This window comes from Sceloporus occidentalis, unplaced genomic scaffold (genome assembly GCF_023333645.1).
Source record: "Sceloporus occidentalis isolate IW3139 unplaced genomic scaffold, rSceOcc1.0.p SCAF_1, whole genome shotgun sequence".
Lineage (NCBI taxonomy): Eukaryota > Metazoa > Chordata > Lepidosauria > Squamata > Phrynosomatidae > Sceloporus > Sceloporus occidentalis.
Window position 1 is genome coordinate 204,666,563 of NW_028316981.1, and position 18,544 is coordinate 204,685,106.

The 18,544-nt window shown below is 43.0% G+C and overlaps 1 protein-coding gene across 1 annotated transcript in view; it reads left to right on the forward strand.

The window, feature by feature from the left end:
* The first annotated feature begins 10,199 nt into the window (after positions 1-10,199).
* LOC149323252 (PH and SEC7 domain-containing protein 3-like) overlaps positions 10,200-18,544 on the forward strand; it is a 191,253-nt gene continuing 182,908 nt past the window's right edge. Inside the window, exon 1 of the mRNA XM_089488646.1 lies at positions 10,200-10,365. Coding sequence (XP_089344772.1) covers positions 10,345-10,365 — 21 coding nt within the window. The 5' untranslated portion in view covers positions 10,200-10,344. The remainder of the gene's footprint in view (positions 10,366-18,544) is intronic.

Sequence of the window (18,544 nt, forward strand, 5' to 3'; positions counted from 1 at the left end):
CAGAGCATAGAAAAGTTACACCTGGACTACAATTCCTAGTATTCACCAGCCAGCATGGCCAATGGGATTCTGGGATTGTTGTCCAGAGCATTCTTTCTACTCTCTGCAAAATTTCCATAGGACTGGTGTCACATTGTAGGATACAGGAATAAGTTGTTGAGTTTAGAAGTCCCTTCTTTCCTTGAATCTCTCCTTTGCCATGAGCTTCCTAGGTGGCTGTAAGGAAGCCACTCTCTTCCAACCCTAGCTCTCCTTCCCATCTGCATTATCACTCCTGAGGCTACAACTGTCTGGTGAGCAGCAAGGATCTGTTGCTGTTGTGTGCCTTCAGGTTGTTTCCAACTTATGGCGACCCTAAGGTGAACCTAACATGGGGTTTTCTTGGCACGATTTGTTCAGAGGTTTGCCATTGCCTTCCTCTGAGGCTCAGAGCATGTGACTTGTCAAAGGTCACCCAGGGGATTTCATGGCTGACCTAGGAATCGAACCCTGGTCTCCAGAGTTGTAGGCCAGCATTCAAACCACTACGCCAAGTTGGCTCTCTAATACTACAGTTTAATGTAGCCAAGAGGAAACAAGAGGGAGGTGTCAACATGGTCAATGAGGACTCTGCATGCTTAGTAGCCACAGAATGTAGAGTGATCATTGGAAAATAAAATAAGACAGGGAAATCAAAGTTGAGCTAAAGAGCAAAGAAATATTCTGCTTGGGAAAATGACTTGCTGAAACCCTGCACAGAAACATTCTGAACAGGAATGAAAATGACACTTTGCTGCTGGGGATTATATGAAATTACCTTGCAGGGTTGTTGTAATCAATGCAATCATGGGCAAGTGTAACCCAATCAGTATTTAGATAGCATTTCATAACCATGGTCCGGTCTGGCAATACTAGTGTTGTTATAGTCTGGTTTGTGGGTGATATAAAGCAAGCTAAAGGCTCCCTTCTCTTCTTCCCTGCTTACTCCTCTGCACTCTAACTCCAATATTTTCTTTCCCATCCTGCTCGTTCATTTGGCAAATGAGCTGATTGAGGTTTTCACGTGACACAGTATCTCCAGCACCCTGTCGCCAGACAAATTGCAACCAGATGTCTTGGTGTACAGTAAGATTTCCAGATCAGCATGTCGCACAGCACTTTGCACAGCTGGGGAATGTACAGCTGGAGGCTACGCAAAGAGATGGGTGAACCAAGGTACTGGAAGGCTCCACCCTAGGCTTGAAAACTTTGCCCCAGAGGCATGGATGGTGCACAGATCGGTCTCTTGTCTGAGCTGGTCTCTCTCTCTTTCCCCACAAAGACACCAGAAGGCCCTTCAGACTTTTGCACAAGTAAGGTATCAACAAAATTAAATCAGTCAGGAGTGAGAAGGTGATGTTTCAGCCTTCACTGATGGACTGCAGGCAATTTTTAGACAGACTGCATGCACCAGAGCCTGGGAGTTTGCTATCTGTTAGACCATGATTTTCTCCTAGGCTTTTCTTTTTCATTGCCAAATATTGAAATGCTTTATTCATTGAGCCTAATTCAGTAGGCCCCCTGTATCTATGGATTCTTTATCCACAGATTCAAGCATCCACAGTTTGAAAGCATTCAAAACAAATATAAATTCCACAAAAGCAATCCTTGGTTTTGCCATTTTATATATGGGAAACCATTTTACTATGCCATTGTATATGATGGGACTTGAGCATCCATGGATTTTGGTATACGGAGAGGTGTTCTAGAACCAAACCCCAGCAGATACCAAGGGCTCACTGTACTTTATTCATTAGGTTTTAAACATTTCCTTTCCTCAAAACAGTTCAAGGTAGCATTGATGGCACCATATCCCTTTGTTATCTGAATGACATTGCAAGGTAGCTTATATTGAGAAGCCCCATATTATTTGGTGGGCTTTGAAGGTGGATAGGGGTTTAAACCCAAGTCTCTCTGGTCAGTCTAGTACCCTAACAACTATATGACACTGTCTCTCCCTAATTTTTGTTTTTGATTAATTGTCCTGCATCAGCCATCTAAAATCTTGGTAACTTCAAAATTGTTCCAAGCCATCTACATTTACTACATCCTCTTTGGTTCCAGCTTCAAACCTATCAGTCCAGTTTCCCAACACCTTGTCCAGTTGACAGCCTGATTGTGTGTATCTTTCCCCGGCTTCTTTTTTAAATTCCTAAACTCTTTTCTGTGGTGTTCTGACATCCAGCCAAATGTTTGTTTAACTCTTTCCTTACATAATGTATACTCCTTTGCTTCTTTCAGTGTCATCTCTCCGTACATTTCTGTCAGATTTCCACAAATGTGAGACTTGAAATACCTTATGCTTCACTCCCATATTAGCACATGCTCTTTCAAAATTAGCAAAAAATGAATCCTTGTTGTCTCTTTTATAGTACTGTTCTTAAGGATTTTAGTTTTCTGAAGCTATGTTGCTTCTGTTCTGTGCATATTATCAATATGAATCTTACTACCAGTGTGGCTTAGGGGTTTGAATATTGGTCTACGACTCTGGAGACCAGGGTTCAGTTCCCAGCTCAGCCATGAAACCCACTGGTTGAACTTGGGCAGGTCACACTCTCTCAGCCTCAGGGGGAAGCATTTGGAAACCTTCTTTGAACAAATCTTGCCAAGAAAAACCCATGATAGAAGCCTTTGGATCACCATAAGTCAGAAATGGCACACAACAGGAAAGTAGTACTACCCAATTGCAAATATTATATCCGGTAGCAATCGTTTTCCCATGACAAAGGATGCCTATGGATCAAGTGATGTGTAAATTTGGTTTCCCTTTTGATGTAGGACAAAACCTCCACTGACTACGTGACTAGGAACCTATTTAAAGTCCAGTTTTTCCTTTGTTTGAAGTTCCATGTTGGTGGCAGGCAGGCACTCTGTCAGTCTGCTTCTCCTGGTTCCATGCACCCCTTTCCCCATTTTCCTTCAGTGTTGCTGCAGCTACCTTGATTCCAAGGGAAACCATCTCAGGCAAGTATTTCCATTAGAAGGCCTTGTGTTCTCTTTCCATTTTTCCTCCCTTTTCTTCTATTAGCCTTGAGTGATTGCATGAGTGAATGTATGTGTGTGAGTGTGTCCCCCTGTGCATCAATAAACTAGATTAAAATTCAAAGACTTTGCCTTTGCATCAGTTCCTGGAAGTTCTGGTCCCTTCGTAAACACTGCTGGGATTCGATCCGAAAAGGGTACTTGTAAGGAGCCTCATATTGGTATGTTGAGCTAATTAATATTCCCCAAAATTTGAGCAGATATCCTTACATATATATATATCCAGCTCCATGATAGGTTTGTTGACTTCAAGGCATACAACAACAACAGTCATTTATTTATACCCACATGAAAATAGTCTGTTTTTCCCAGGTTCAGAGCAGGTTACAGAAAATGCATCTACATTCACTTTTATTGCTTGCTAATAACCTGAGTAATAAATGGAGGATTTGACTTAGATGTGGATCTTATTGTAATTTGGTCCTCCCTTGGTGAGGACACATGAGCAGAAGAAGAAAAAAGAAAAGAAAGAGCTTTTGCTTTCCATTTCAAGAGTGTCTCTTGAAATGTGAGAATGCAGAAAGGGAGTAAAGGAAATGTGACATGTAAAACAGTGTATCATTTTCAGTCCTCTTCTCATGATTTCATGGCTTGATTTCACAAGCTGTGGATGACATGTATAGTCATAGGGTTCATTTGTTTTCTTAAAATACGTGATTCCATTGAGGGTAAAAAAAAAAAAGTGAGCACCTTCCCTGGAGAAAAAAAAAGGTGTATGACAGACAGGGAATAGAAGAGCCTTACTGGAGATCCAAGGCTGATCTCTAGCAGTTTGTTTCCCACAGGGGCCAATGGTGAAGTTCAAAATCAGGACAGGAGAAAAATAGCTCTTGCTTCCTGCTGCTTCCAGCTGCTCTTATTCAGAGACAGGGTGGGATGGGTGTGGGGAGAGAGCGCACGCAGCAGTAAAGCCGTGCATAACTTGCACACATGTGGCATGGATTAATTTTTGTCTCGCTTAGAAGTTGGCTCTCGGTGAGGGTGAGTCATACTTGTGTCAACAAACGGATGACTTTCCCGGTGTATGGCGTGCTGCTAGACACCGGCACACTCATTGAAGTATGTGTTGTAACTCTGCCTCTCCACCCCCCACCCAAGCCTTTAACATCATTCAGATTCAGAAGGCATGATGGAGAAGGGGGAAGGGAAGAAATAGCTTTGCAAGATGGAAAGCAGCCCAAGACCTTTTGATAATTGAGGAAAAAGTTAAAATGGTGGTCTAAAATGGCAATAAATTGAGCAATGTGATTACCTTATATACTCGACTATAGGTAAACCTCATGTATATGTTGAGGGCAGGTTTCGGGGCCAAAAAATTTGGATTTTGATATGACCCATGGATAAATCAAGGGTAGAACTTAGGGGCATGTAACAAAGGATGCAAAGGACAAAGCAAAAGGAAACAATGCCAAAGAACTTACAAAATCCCAGCAGGCATGACTGTTTGTGCTCACATTAAAGGCTGGATGGATTAGAAATTATACCAAGACACAGTATGCTTTTGCCTTTCACCAGGGGATGGTTCTTTTTTAAATAAGAGTTAAAGTATAGTACTTACATTGACCTGTAGGTAATTTGATTCAGGTTTTTTGGGTCAATTTTTAAACTAAAATTTGTAAACTTATACACGAGCATATACAGTAAGGTTTTTTGACTTTAAAAATAACTTGTTACTTTACTGAAAAAAAAAATGACTTGTTCCCTTACTCAAGGCTCAAAAAAGTATGTATAATCTGCATCACCAAATGATCAACAAATGTTTACTGGTCACATGTTGCATTGCTCCTCAGTTGTTTTTTTTAAAACAAACCCAAATTAATGCCAAACAACCATTTTTTCCCTCTGTATTTAGAACGTTTTTCCAGAACCAGCACCTCTGACCTTTTTGCAGAAAAGAATATCCAAGAACAAAGCACAGAAATATTATTAACCTTTGAGCAGTTACACTATCAAGGCAGTTGCTAGTTAAACTGCCCTGTAAATTTTAAACTTTGCGTTTCTTAAGGTGGATCCAGATAGGGCAAATGTTGCTGAAGAATGACGTATTTGTAGTTCTTGGTTTTCTTTTGAAGAACCAGCTGGCATTCCCCCTTCATGGAAAAATCCTCTGGGAACTCTAGGAAGAAGCTACACCTTTTTGTTCTCACTTCTTAACTGCCTGGATACTCCATCCTGGTCCATTCCACATCTCATACTGGTCTGGATTTCCCTTGAAAATGCTGAGCAAGACCTGTCCTGCCTCAGAAGAACCAGTACTCAAAGCGCTTATCACAGAAGGAATATCTTTCCCCAATCCTGGCATTGCTACCTGTACAGAAGAGGCATTCTAGTGTGGTGCTTGAAGGTAGGCCTGTGAGTATCTCAGAAAACTTTGTAGAATATGTGGAATTATGTATAAACATGAGGACCATAACCTTCCTGTTGAGAGTCTTCAAGCACTTCTGCATTTCCTACTGAACAATATCCACTTCTGATTTCCATCTTTGAGCCTAGAATGAGAAAAGCACATAAAATACTGTCACATTCCTGTTCTTTTCTTCTTTTTTTGGAGGAGCCATCACTGACCTCACTCAATTTTATGTTTTCCTTCCATCTTCAACAAGGTTTCCATCGTAGGTCTGTGTGAGAGAGGGCATGCGATAACTCAAGAGACAGAAGGCATTTTTTTCACCATCTATTCATTTTTATTATCTCACTCCAGGGTTTGCTCCTGGAAAGCTTGAGATGATGGTAGACACCAACCAAAAGGGTTTTAGGAAACGGGTAATCTCTGATGCATCTGGATGGGCCACAGTTGGGAAGAAACAGAATGATGAATTACAGGCACTCACTCCCATTTTGGCATGATGCACTTATCATACCAGTTTGTGTTAGATCTGGGCAATGCAGTCTAGAGAGAATGTAGAGCGGGTGACAAAAGAAGCTCCTTGTCATCCCAAAGAGCGTCATACATTCGTCAACAACCCAAGAAAACATGTATATAAACTTGGTGAATCTACTCCATGTTTTAGTTTGGATTTCAAAGGAGCTATCCAAGGTTCTAAATCCTATCCCTAAAATAGGTCCACCATCTTGGGCAGTTCCTTTAAAGTTTGGACTGAAACCTGGAGCATTAACTGTCTCACTGTTTCTGGAGGTAACATCAGTGGCTGCAGTTCAGGTTGGCTTCCCAGCCTTAGTAAGTTGTGGTTTATACTGCAAAGGATAGGCAGTAGAGAACCCATGAACATGCAGTCCTCCCCTTGCAGGGTGTCAAGGGACACAGTGAATGGCCTCTTGGTTCCCATGGGTTCTGCTTGGATCACAGCTTGCTACATTTCCCCATCAAAATACAAGAGTTTTCTGAAAGGATCAGCTGTACTATTTTTATAGGACATGGAAAACAGGTCTTGTGTTGTGTGTTGTAGTGCTGTTTGGAGCTGATGGTCTTGTACCAGTTTGTGGAAAGTTATTATCACCCAAGGCCACCATTTACTTCATATGTGGGATCACAATCTGGTGAGAACATTGGAGAGGGCCTTCTTGGAAGCTTTGGAAATCTCTTCTTAAGCTAAACCTACACAAGGGCTGTATCCCAACTCCACCATGTAGTATCTCTACTCCAATTTGATCCATTTACTGCCGCACACACCTGTTTTTAATCCAGATTGAAAACATTTTGGAAAGCCACATGGGAGCCCCCATAACGTAGCCACATTGTTGCAAGAGGGCATTCCTGCTGTGTGCACCTGTTTGCTGTATTGGTTTATGTAAGGTCAGACAACCTCAGCAGCTACGGGATTTTTGGAGGGGATTCCTGCTCAACATGCATATATTTGCTTGATCAAATAGCCTTGGTTTTTCCTTTGCTCTAATTGCCCACCTGTGCTTCTGTAAAATGAAGCCGGTAGAGAAGAGGGAGATGAAATACCAACCTGTGCATGTGTGCATGTAAACACCAAACCAAAAAAGAAAATAAGGCAACACTGCCTTTTTCAGGTGCCAATACAAACAAGGGAGCTACCTTTTCAGGTGACCTAGGTGACCACCTGGCCTAGGCGAACACAAACCTCACCCCACTCCCAGTTCATCACAATCCCAAGTCCAGGGTGGTTTCTACAAAACAAACTTGCCTTAGATCAGGTGGCATAGTTGGCTTTTAAAAAAACCTGTTGGGGTTGGAGCTGCTGTGCCAGTAACACCAGCAGTGGCAGCCAAAAATTTGACCATCTGAATCAGAAACCAGGGGAAATAAAAACTACCATTACCACTCCTTTGAAATGTGGTACTGGTAGAGTATTGATATGTTGGAGTACTAAAAGGACAAATGGGGCTGAGAGTAAGTAACAACAACAACAACAACAACAACAACATATTTCTTACCTGCCTCTCTTCATGGATTGAGGCAGGGAATAACAACAAATCAAACCAAAATGAGTCAACTGAGTCTATAGTACTTTGGACATACCATGGGATGACATGATTTGTGGGGAAAGATTATAATGCTCAATAAAGTCGAATGCAGTCGGAAAAGAGGAAGAAGACCACATCAGACCATAAAGAATTAATCAAACCCTTTTATTAATTCAATAAAAGAAACCACAGCCCTGAATTTGGATGACCTGAATGAGGCTGTAGATGACCAAGGCTCTTGGAGATCTCTCACTCATTCACTGTATTATTGTGGGACATGATATTATTACATAATGATAACAAATGAACAGTTTCATAGAATCATAGTTGGAAAAGACCATAAGGACCATCCAGTCCAATCCCCTGCCATGCAGGAACTCTCAGTCAAAGCATCCCCGACAGATGGCCATCCAGCCTCTGTTTAAAGATCTCCAAAGAAGAAGACTCCACCACACTTCGAGGGCATTTGTTCCACTGTTGAATAGCTTTTATTGTCATGAAATTCTTCCTAATGTTGAGGTGGAATCTCTTTTCCTGGAGCCTGCATCCATTGTTCCAGGTCCTGTTCTCTGAAGCAGCAGAAAACAAGCTTGCTCCCTCCTCAATATGACATCCTTTCAAATATTTAAACAGGGCTATCATAACACCTCTTAACCTTCTCTTCTCCAGGCTAAACATCCCCAGCTCCCTAAGTCGTTCCTCATAGGGCATGGCTTCCAGACCCTTCACCATTTTAGTCACCCTCCTTTTTGAATTGTGGTGCCCAGAACTGGACACAATATTCATATTTGATCCCCTAATAATACTTTATTAAAAATAACTCACTATAAATGTGGTGCAGGAGAAGAGTTCTATGGATCCTGTGGGCTGCTAAAAAGACAAATAAATGGGTCCTAGCGCATATCAAGCCTGAACTCCCTGGAAGCCAAGATGACTCACCCAAGGCTATGGTACTTTGAACATATCATGTGATGGCATGAATCTCTAGAAAGACAATAATGCTTGGTAAAGTAGAGGGCAGCAGGAGAAGAGGAAAATGGAGACAGAGAGACTCCATCAAGAAAGCCACAGTCTGGGTCTGTAAGACCTAAGCATTCTTGACTTGGAAGTCTCTCATTCATGGGGCCACCATAAGTCAAAGTCGACTTGATATCAGTTAACAACAAATAGTAAGAGCCAGCATGGTGTAGTGGTTTGAGTGTTGGACTACAATTCTAGCGATCAGGGTTCGATTCCTCATTAAGCATAAAAAGCCACTGGGTGACCTTGGGCAAGTCGCACTCTCTCAGCCTCAGAAAATGGCAACGGCAAGCCCTCCCTGAAGAAAGTTGCCAAGTCCAAGATTCAGCCTCCAGGGAAATTTCAGGCTTGATCTGTTTTGTTTTGTGTTGCCACTGTCATCCTCCTCTGAGGCTGAGAGAGTGTGACTTGCCCAAGTGAGTTTCCATAGCTAAGTCAGGAGTCCCACCCTGTTTCCAGAGTTCTGCTCTCAACCCTTCCACCGCACTACTACTGGCTATGGATATTCCCAGACCAACACCACAATGTCTCTGCGAGCTCCATTCCTCCTTAGTCTGAGGCTGAGACAGTGTGGCTTGCCCAGGGCCACCCACTGGGTTGCCATGGCTGAATCTGAATCAGAATTCGAACCCTGGCCTCCAGTCATAATCCAACCACTACACCACCCTGCCCCCCCACATACTGCATGTGTCTGTATATGTGTGTGTGTGTATGCATGCACACACACATTTACACCAAACTACACTTGATCTTAGCCAAAAAGCCGAGAAGCATATAGATTGTGTGTGTGTGTCCCCATGTGTGTATATATATATATATATATATGTATATATATATGGATATATATATAGTGTGTGTGTATATATAGTGTATATATACAGTGCGTGTATATATATATATAGTGTGTGTGTATATATATATATAGTGTATATATATATAGTGCATATATATAGTGTGTGTGTGTATATATAGTGTATATATATATAGTGTGTGTGTGCGCGTGTGTGTGCATATATATATGTATATAGAAGGAGGGTTTGAGTGTTGGACTAGGGAACTCTATAGAGCAGGGTTCGAATCCCAGCTGGGGCTATGGGTGAATATAATATAAACACACACACATATGTACACTATGTATACACACACACACACACACACACACACACACTATATATATATATATGTATAGTGTGTGTTTATATAGTATGTGTATATATGTAAATGCATATATATGTGTGTGTGTGTTTATATTATATTCACCCATGGCCCCAGCTCTGTAGAGTTCCCTAGTCCAACACTCAAAGCCTCCTTCCACCCCTCTGCTGTCTACTGACATCCCAGACCGACATAGCTCCGCCTTTGTCCTCCTGACCCTGAGGCTGAGAGAGTGTGACTTGCCCAAGGCCACCCCTGGCCCCAGTCAGAATTCGAACCCCGCTCTGCAGCCTAGCCCCAGTCCAGCGCTGAGCCCCCTGCGCCACGCCGGCCGCCAACATTCCAGACCTCTTAAGAGTTCCACGCTTTGCCTTCAGTTAGTCCTCCTGGCAGCAGGAGCCAACTAGGCTTCACGGGCTCCCACTGCCCATGTGCAGCAGCAGGAGGGACTCCAAGGCAGGCGCATGCCCAGAAGCGCCGCCTTCCCTTCCCAGCGTGGAGCTGCCTCTGATCCAGAGAGCCGCCTTGGCCAGCCACAGCCATAGCCTTTTCCTCCTAGCGCCCCTGGAGCTGCAGCAGCAGCAGCAGCAGCACTGAGTGAGAAGGAGGTGTCCATGGCTGCAGCCTGGCTGCAGGCATCCCCTGCTCTTGGCTGCTGCTTCCCCAGCGCTTGCCTCCTGTAACAAAGAGAAGGAAGGAAAGGGCAGAGGATGGAAGATGGAAGGAGGCGACGGTGGGGTAAGCAGCAGAGCAGCAGAGCAAGGGCTTCTCCTCCTCCTCCTCCTCCTCCTCCTCCTGGGCTCCTGCCTTTGCCTTTGCCTTTCTTACATAAACCCTGTCCTTGTGTGCCTTCAAGGCTCTTCTTGGCAATTTTGGTCCACAGGGTTTTCTGGTTTTTATTTTGGCCATTGCTGGCCCCTGAGGCTGAGAGAGTGTGACTTGGCACCCACTATCTTTTGCATGGGGTCCAGATCCTGGGTATCCTGGGCTTTTCTTGGCAATTTTTGTTTAAGGGTGTTTGCTGTTGTTCTCCTCTGAGGCTGAGAGAGTGTGACTTGGCATGGGATTCAAATCCTGGCCTTGAGGCTATCCTTAAGTTTTCTTGGCAGTTTTGATTCAGATGGGGTTTGCTGTTGTTCTCCTCTGAGGCTGAGAGAGTGTGACTTGCCATCCACTGGCTTTCGCATGGGGTTCAGATCCTGGGTATCCTGGGGTTTTCTTGGCAATTTGGTTCAGAGGGGTTTTTGCCGTTGTTATCCTCTGAAGCCGAGAGAGTGTGACTTGGACAAAGTCACCCAGCGGAGTTTGCATGGGATTCGAACCTTGGTCTCCAGAGTCCTAGTCCAGTGCTCAAACTGCTACACCATCGAATCATTTCCAATTTATGGAGACCTTAAGGCGACCCTATCATGGGGTTTTCCTTGGAAACTTTCTGCATAAGGAAGGTTTTGCCTTGGCCATCTTCTGAGGCCGAGAGAGTGTGACCTGCCTAAGGTCACCCAGCGGGTTTACATGGCTGAGCTGGGATTCAAACCTTGGCCTCCAGAGTCCTACTCCAAAGCTCAAACCACTGACCCACAGTGGCTACTGATGTTCCAGGTTAACACGGCAATGTATTTGAGGTGCAGACCTCCTTAGCCTGAGGCTGAGAGAATGTGACTTGCCCAGGGAAACCCAGTGCATTTGCAAGGCCCAGCTAGGATTCAGACCCTGGTCTCAAAAGTTATAGTCCAAGGGTGAAACAACTACACCAACCTGGCTGCTGCCTGGAAAACTGGATCTCTTTATGCTCAGTTTGGATGCCACTCTCTTTTCCTTCTCTTCCCATGTTGAGTGTGGTGGAAAAAATAACTGTGTATGAGTGTGAAAAAAATACAACAACATCCTAAATCCACAAAGACACCGTGGATTGAATAAATAAAGGTATCTCTGGGGTTTTTTTTTTTGGTTTGGGGATGTGGTTGTGCTTTGCTTACATGGCTATCCCTGGATTTGTTTCCTGTGTGCGTAAGAGAGGGAGGGAGAGAATGAATGAATGAAAGAATGAATGGAAAGAAGGATGTATAGAGAAGGATGCCCCTTCCACTTTCTTGCAGCACCTGCCTTTGCTGTTTTTGTTGCTGGCCCCACAACTTTTCAAAGTGCCAAGCATGGTGTGTTGATTTGAGTTGGACTAGGACTCTGGAGAGCAGGGTTCAAATCTCCACTCTGTCAAAGAAACCCACTGAGGGACCTTGGGCAAATCACACTCTCTCAGCCCCAGAGGAAAGCAGTGGCAAACCCTCTCTGAACAATTCTTGCCAGGAAACCCCATGATAAGTTTACATTAGGATCACCATAAGTCAGAAATGACCTGAAGGCATACAACAACAACAACAACAATGACAACAAAATTGGTTTCAGGGGAGTTGAGTGCAGTGTCGCAGGGAAAGTGTCTGATCAGACAGAGAAAAATCTCTGCTTGGCCAAGATACTCATTCATGTAGCCTAACCTGCCTCTTACTAAATTTTAAAAATTAATCTCAATAACATTGTGGCTGTGGCTCTGAATTCAGAAAGCTCCTGTGCAAAATCCGGTGTTGGCAATCTTCAGCTCTTCTCCCTTTCTATTTCATGTGAAGTGTATTGAATTAAGAATTTCTCCCCCCCCCCCTGTTAAATACATTTAGCATTTGGAGTACCATCGTGTGCATGTAGTTAAGTGAAGCTGTCGGACTGATTTCTCCTCCTCCCTAAATCTTTCGTACTTAAGGAGAAGAATTGCTCCGGTTTCAAAATTTACACTGAAACTGCTTCGGCAGTCAAAACAAAGTTGCAAGTTGCCATATTTTTGCATCTCATTTGCTGGGGTTGTAGTACCTGTGACTTTCTCCTCCCCCAGGTTTTAGTTGTTTCGTAACTTCATTTCTAGTCTTGTTGTTGTTGTGTGCCTTCATGCTGTTTCTGACTTATGGAGACCCTACGGCGAACCTATCCTTGGGTTTTCTTGGCAAGGTTTGTCCAGAGGAGGCTTGCCATTGCCTTCGCGTGAGGCTGAGAGAGTGTGACTTGCCTAAGGTCACTGGGTGGCTTTCATGGCTGAGCTGGGAATCAAACCCTGGTCTCCAGAGTCATAGTCCAACACTCAAACCGCTATGCCATGTTGGTTCTCCTCCTGAGAGTAAATCCTACGGAACTCAACTGGACTTACTTTTGATTAGAGGTATATAAGATTTTACTCTGAATGAGACTAGAACTCTCTTTGGACACTACCTGTCTCTTTATGGGTCTTGCGTGACACACAGACTTTTAGCCTCAAGCTCTGTCATAATAATTTATTAGCTTTAATGCACTGAGCTCAAGAAAGCACGCAATTCTGTATCCTGGTGCATATACACATTTGGGCTGCACAGCTTATTTATTTATTTTTGAACTTTATTTGTGTACCATCTTTCCTCCAAGATTGGGACTCAATTGCTTGTAGGCTTTTGTCCCATATGGTCTCTCCCCCTTCCCCCCCTCCTTTGTTTGAGGGCATCCATCTGTCTCCATTCATAGCCACTATAAGCAAAAAAGACTGAGTGTTCAAGGGGGGCTTTCTTTTTATTCCATCTAATTGCTTGGGTCCTATATTCTTTTCCAGAGATCAAGCTCATTTTAATGCACTGAAGTGATGAAGTTGAGGAGTCCTATCAATCAAGTCCTTAAAATGTAGTTCTTTCATTTCTGAAAAATGAAAGAAAACTTTGTTTGGTTGGACTGACGGCAAATCAGATAGTGAAGCTGATCTGAAACTCTTCTTTGAGAACCATGGATAAATTGAATGACTTGCCCAGCAAAATAGGTTAAGAGAGGACTTTCAATGATTTTATTATGACTCGGGTGCAATGATGTTGCCAGGCCAGGATGATGGAACAATAGTCCAGAGTCCCACTCAACAGAAATAGTAGGAGGGCCCCCAGGTCCAAATAGAGCTCCTTAGTACATTTTTGGAATTAAATGAAATAATGACTAAGCCTAAGTACCCTAAATGCACCATCTGATCCTGGAAATTAAGCAGGGTCAGCCAAGTGGATAGGAGACTGGCAACAAAGGCCAGGTGCTGGAGGCTTTATTTCAGAGGAAGGAGCTGTCAAAAACACTTCTGAGTATTTGTTGCGGAAGAAAGCCCTATGAAATTAATGGGGTCACCATAAGTCGACAGACGGCTTGAGGCACATACACCATACAATACATGGAGAGTGGTGTAGTGATTTGACTCTTGGACCAGGTCTGGAGACCAGGGTTTGAATCCCAACCCAGCCATAGAGATCTACTGGATGACCTTTGGGCAAGTCACACTCTCTCAGCCTTAGAGGAAGGCAGTGGCAAACCTCCTCTTCACAAAACTTGCCTAGAAAATGCCATGATGGGTATTAGAGTCTATGATGGCCTTAGAGTCATGCTAAGTCAGAAACGGCTTGATGGCACACGACAGCAACATGTTCTTACTTAAAACAACAGTGGGTAGATTCAATGGATGCCAGGTTTCTTCTGAATGCAACCTACCACGTTCTGCACAGACCAGACCTCTGCAAAGAAATTGTAACTGGCCAGAAGTCAACCTCTGGCTTACAGGAAAGCACTTTCCTCCCAAAATACACTATGCATGTGTGTGTGAAGGGAAGCATGACTTGTTATTGTGCTTCTAGGCATCTTCCAGGAGTGCAACGTGCCCAGCTTTTAATGAAAATGGGGGGCAGGTTTGGGGAGGCATAAAATTACATGTGGGTGTGAATGTAGCTTGCTGGTCACCTATTGTCCACTCTTGATCTAAACAGTCCCCCACTCCCATGATAAGACCATTAAGTCCAGAATCTAAAATTATTTAACAATACCATCTGCTCCCATAAATAATGCACGCTTATAACCTGGGGGCTGGGGAGGAAGCTGCTCATTCCACTGGGATTCGATGTCCCTTTTTTGCAGATTGTACATTGAGTCCATCTGTAGTTCTTCCCTTTAGGGAGAAAGAAAGGGGAAATCTCACCATAGGCAGCTTTCTGTCCTTTTGATTAACAAGATTGCTGTACCCAGTCCTGCCCAATATCTACTGTATGAAACAGTTGTACAATTGGCCCTTCATATCCACAGATTCCTTATCCACAGATTTAACCATCCATGGCTTGAAAATATTCCAAAGAGATATAAATCCCAGAAAGCAAAAGTTGATTTTGCTATTTTGTATAAAGGACACAATTTCACTACACCATTGCATTTAATGGGACTTGAGCATCCATGGATTTTGTTATCCACGAAAGGTTCTGGAACCAAATCCCAGCAGATACCATATTTTGAATATTGTATATTTTGTATAGAGTATATTGTATATATTGTATATTTTGACCACCCTAAAGGCACCAGATCTGGCACCAGATCTTGGAAGCTAAGTAGGATCATGTTAGTCAGTAAGCCCTTAAGTTAAGGGGGATGCTATGTCTCTGCGCTCATCAGCCCCACGGTGACTGACAATGGTGGTTTGCTGTTTACTTTGTTTTTATTGTATGCTAATTAGTATTATTTTAGAGATATTTTAATAATGTAATGTTGTTGTTTTAGATTGTACGCCGCTTGGGAGGCTTTTATTCTTTCTCTCCCCCACCTTTAGACCCTTACTATGTAAAGTACTGTGCAAACTTTACAGCGCTCTATAAATAAATGTTAATAATAATAATGATAATAATAATGATACTTGGATGGGAGACTTCCAACAAATACCAGATGCTATAGGCTGTATTTCAGAGGAAGGTACTGGCAAAACCACCCCTGAGCATTCTTTGCTTAAGAAAGCCCTATGAAATTCATGGGACTGGCATAAGCAGACAAACAATTTGTAGACACATACACATACACCATGCTTGCCCAAACATGGAATATGCGTTAGCAGCGCATGGCTGTCTGATGCATATGTGTCTGTAATTGCAGGAAAGCGCAGTGAGGAGAGATATACTGCGAAAAATGACAGCTGCATCAAGGATGTGGCTTGATTTGCACCCATTGTGGTAACCATGTTCTGGTTTCAGTTTTCTTCTTAATGACATGTTTCTGTCTAGTAAAGTCAAATACTTGCTTGATGTACCTGTAGCAGAAGGAACTAGTAAGTAAATTAGTAATAATAGTTGGAGGAGCATGTCAAATTTCTAAGGGAAGAATATTCCACATAGTCCTTATCAACACCCTGAATGCCCTGTTTTGAATTATTGCAGATCAGATCTTAGGAGCATGTGACACTAACAGAAGTGTCCCTCCAGATAATCTCAACAATTAAGTGGGTCTAAAGGAGGGAAAGAAGTCTCTCTGACATCCTCACAAATAGGAACTGTCTCAAAATATTGCTCTCCCTTCTCTTCTCTCCTCATAATGGTCCTGTGCCATGTCTTATGAGATACTTGTGGCTTCAGTTTTTTTTTTACAGCTTATGCTCAATATTTTCTGGCTGCTCAGTATGCTTACTTCTCATAATTGGGGCAGTGTGAGCTTTGCCACTGTTACAGTTCTTTTTGTAATTTTGTAGGCTTTGGGTTTCCCCCGACTGTGCTGATCAGAAGGAACTTAAAAATAAATTAAGAACAATAATTGGAGCTCCTATTTGCTCCTTGGTGTCCTAGTTTTGTCTCCAGTTCTGTTGGCGCTCATCACCTGAATTCTCAGAGGTGATGCTGCAGTTCCAGGGCTGATCAAAATTGGTTTGACAAGGCGAGCTAGAAAGTTTATGTTGAACTTTTAGATTTCCTGGTATGCTGCTCAATCGTATGCAGAACAATCCTATACATGTTTGCTCAGCAGGATCTTCCACTTGCTAGGCATTCATAAATTTGCAGAGACATCACTGTCGCAAATTCCCTGACAACATTTTGGGGCTGTATTTTTGTACATTAACTCATCTGAGCACGAAAAATCAAGTGATTTTGATGTTTAGGTTTTTTGTTGGTGTGTGCCTTCAAGTAGTTTCCAACTTAGGGCAACTCTAATAAGACAACCCTATCATGGGGTTTTCTTGGCAAGATTTGTTCTGAGGAGGTTTGCCATTGCCTTCCTTGAGGCTGAGAGCCTGTGACTTATCCAAGATCACCCAGTGGGTTTCATGGCTGAGCTGGGAATTGAACCTCGTCTCCAGTGTTGTAGTCGAACATACACCATGAGGGCAGGATTGTATGTAACTCCTGTGAAATTTCTTGTGCAATTGATGGTCTGAGAAATGACTCCCATGTAAAATGAAAAATCCTGCCTGCAGACAATAATCCTGTCTCTTTGCTGTATGAATGATGCTTAGGCCTGTATACACTTGGGATTCACATGTCAAGGCAAGTGATTTTTAGCCTAAGTCAATGTCAGAAGTAAACATTGCAGCCAAACTCCCTGTCTTGCCTACAGTCTTTTCTTGATGAAACGACATTGTCTTCCATAGTATCTCTACCCAAATGGGGTCAGAAGATCTTCATAAAACTATTTGACAGCACAGGAAGTTGCAAAGCAGGGCTGCCAGAGCAAAGTGTGTTGAGGCTTTGAATGACTTCAGAGTTCCATTAACTTTTAAGTGAAAATCCAGATTTCAGTAATGTCCAGTTTGTTGCAGGCACTGAATGTGGCTGCTGATGCTGTAGTGGAAGGAAAAGTCCTTTCTGATTCAACAAAAGCTCTTAAAAATCACTGTAACAACACAATTGAATAAGATTGCATAAGACTGTCTGCTTTGTGGGCAGACACATCAATTCAGAAATGTACTGGGCAACTTCTGCGCTACAGTAAACTTCCTTTTTCTCAGCATCAATGGAAGCCTTGGCTCATTCTTTCTTTTTGTTTTTGATTTCTTTGGGTATCAATGCTAATGTTTAAAGTGATGCCCTTGGTTATATTTTAATAGAAATAGAATACATTTTACCATGTTGGGAAAGGTTCTGACTGAACACAGCTGATCGACAATTTCATGGTTTCTCTTCTCTTTCTTAGGATTCATCTTTAACCTAGACGTGGACAATTGGCAACTTTTTTCAAATAAATGATTGCCTTCTGTGTGCTACAACACACACCTAACCTACAAATGTTGTAGGAAGGAGCATTCTAGGGCATTGGTTCTCAATGCTTGATCCTCCAGATGCTTTGGATTTCAGGTCCTAGTATTCGTGACCATTGGTCATGCTGGCTGGAACCTCTTGGAGTTGAAATCCAAAACATCCATTCAGCTGGACTATTGCTCCTGCCTACATCACTGGTGGTGTGGCCATGTCTCCTGCCTGAGTGGTTCTCAAACTTTGATCCAAATTTTCTTGAGGAATTCAGCTCCCAGAATTCCTGATCATTAGCTGTGTTATTTGAGATTTCTAGGAGTTGAATTCCAAATTACCCGGAGAGCCAAAGATTGAGAAGCATTGTCATGCTTCACAGAAGACAATCTTGTTTTTGGAACCATCCTTCATTTGACATCTAGAGAGGCAGTAATTGAGAACCACTGATCTAGTGTAGAGCTGGGGAATGGTTGGCTATCCAGATGTGGTTGGATTGTCACTCTGACCTGCCCTGGCCAGTATAGCCAATGGTGAGAGGTTCTGGGGAATTGTGGGCAGCAGCATGGAGAGAGCCAAAGTTCTCCATCCCTGTTCTGGTGGCTCTCATGTGTTTGGGCCATGCATTGTCTGAACAGAATGACGCTAGAATAAATGGGCCTTTGGCTTATGTAGACAGGGCTTAATGCTGGAATCTTGTGGGTTAGTCCTAATCAAAGTAGACTCACTGAAACAGTTGTTCTGAGGAGTCAACCCTTATGTAAATCCTTCTAATTTGAAGGGTCTACTCTAGTTGGGGTTCCCTGTAGGATCCAGGCCCTTGGCTGATAGAAAGATTAAGTGGCAAATGCTGATTGTTCTTGTGTGCTTTCAAGTTGTTTCTGTCTTATGCTCTG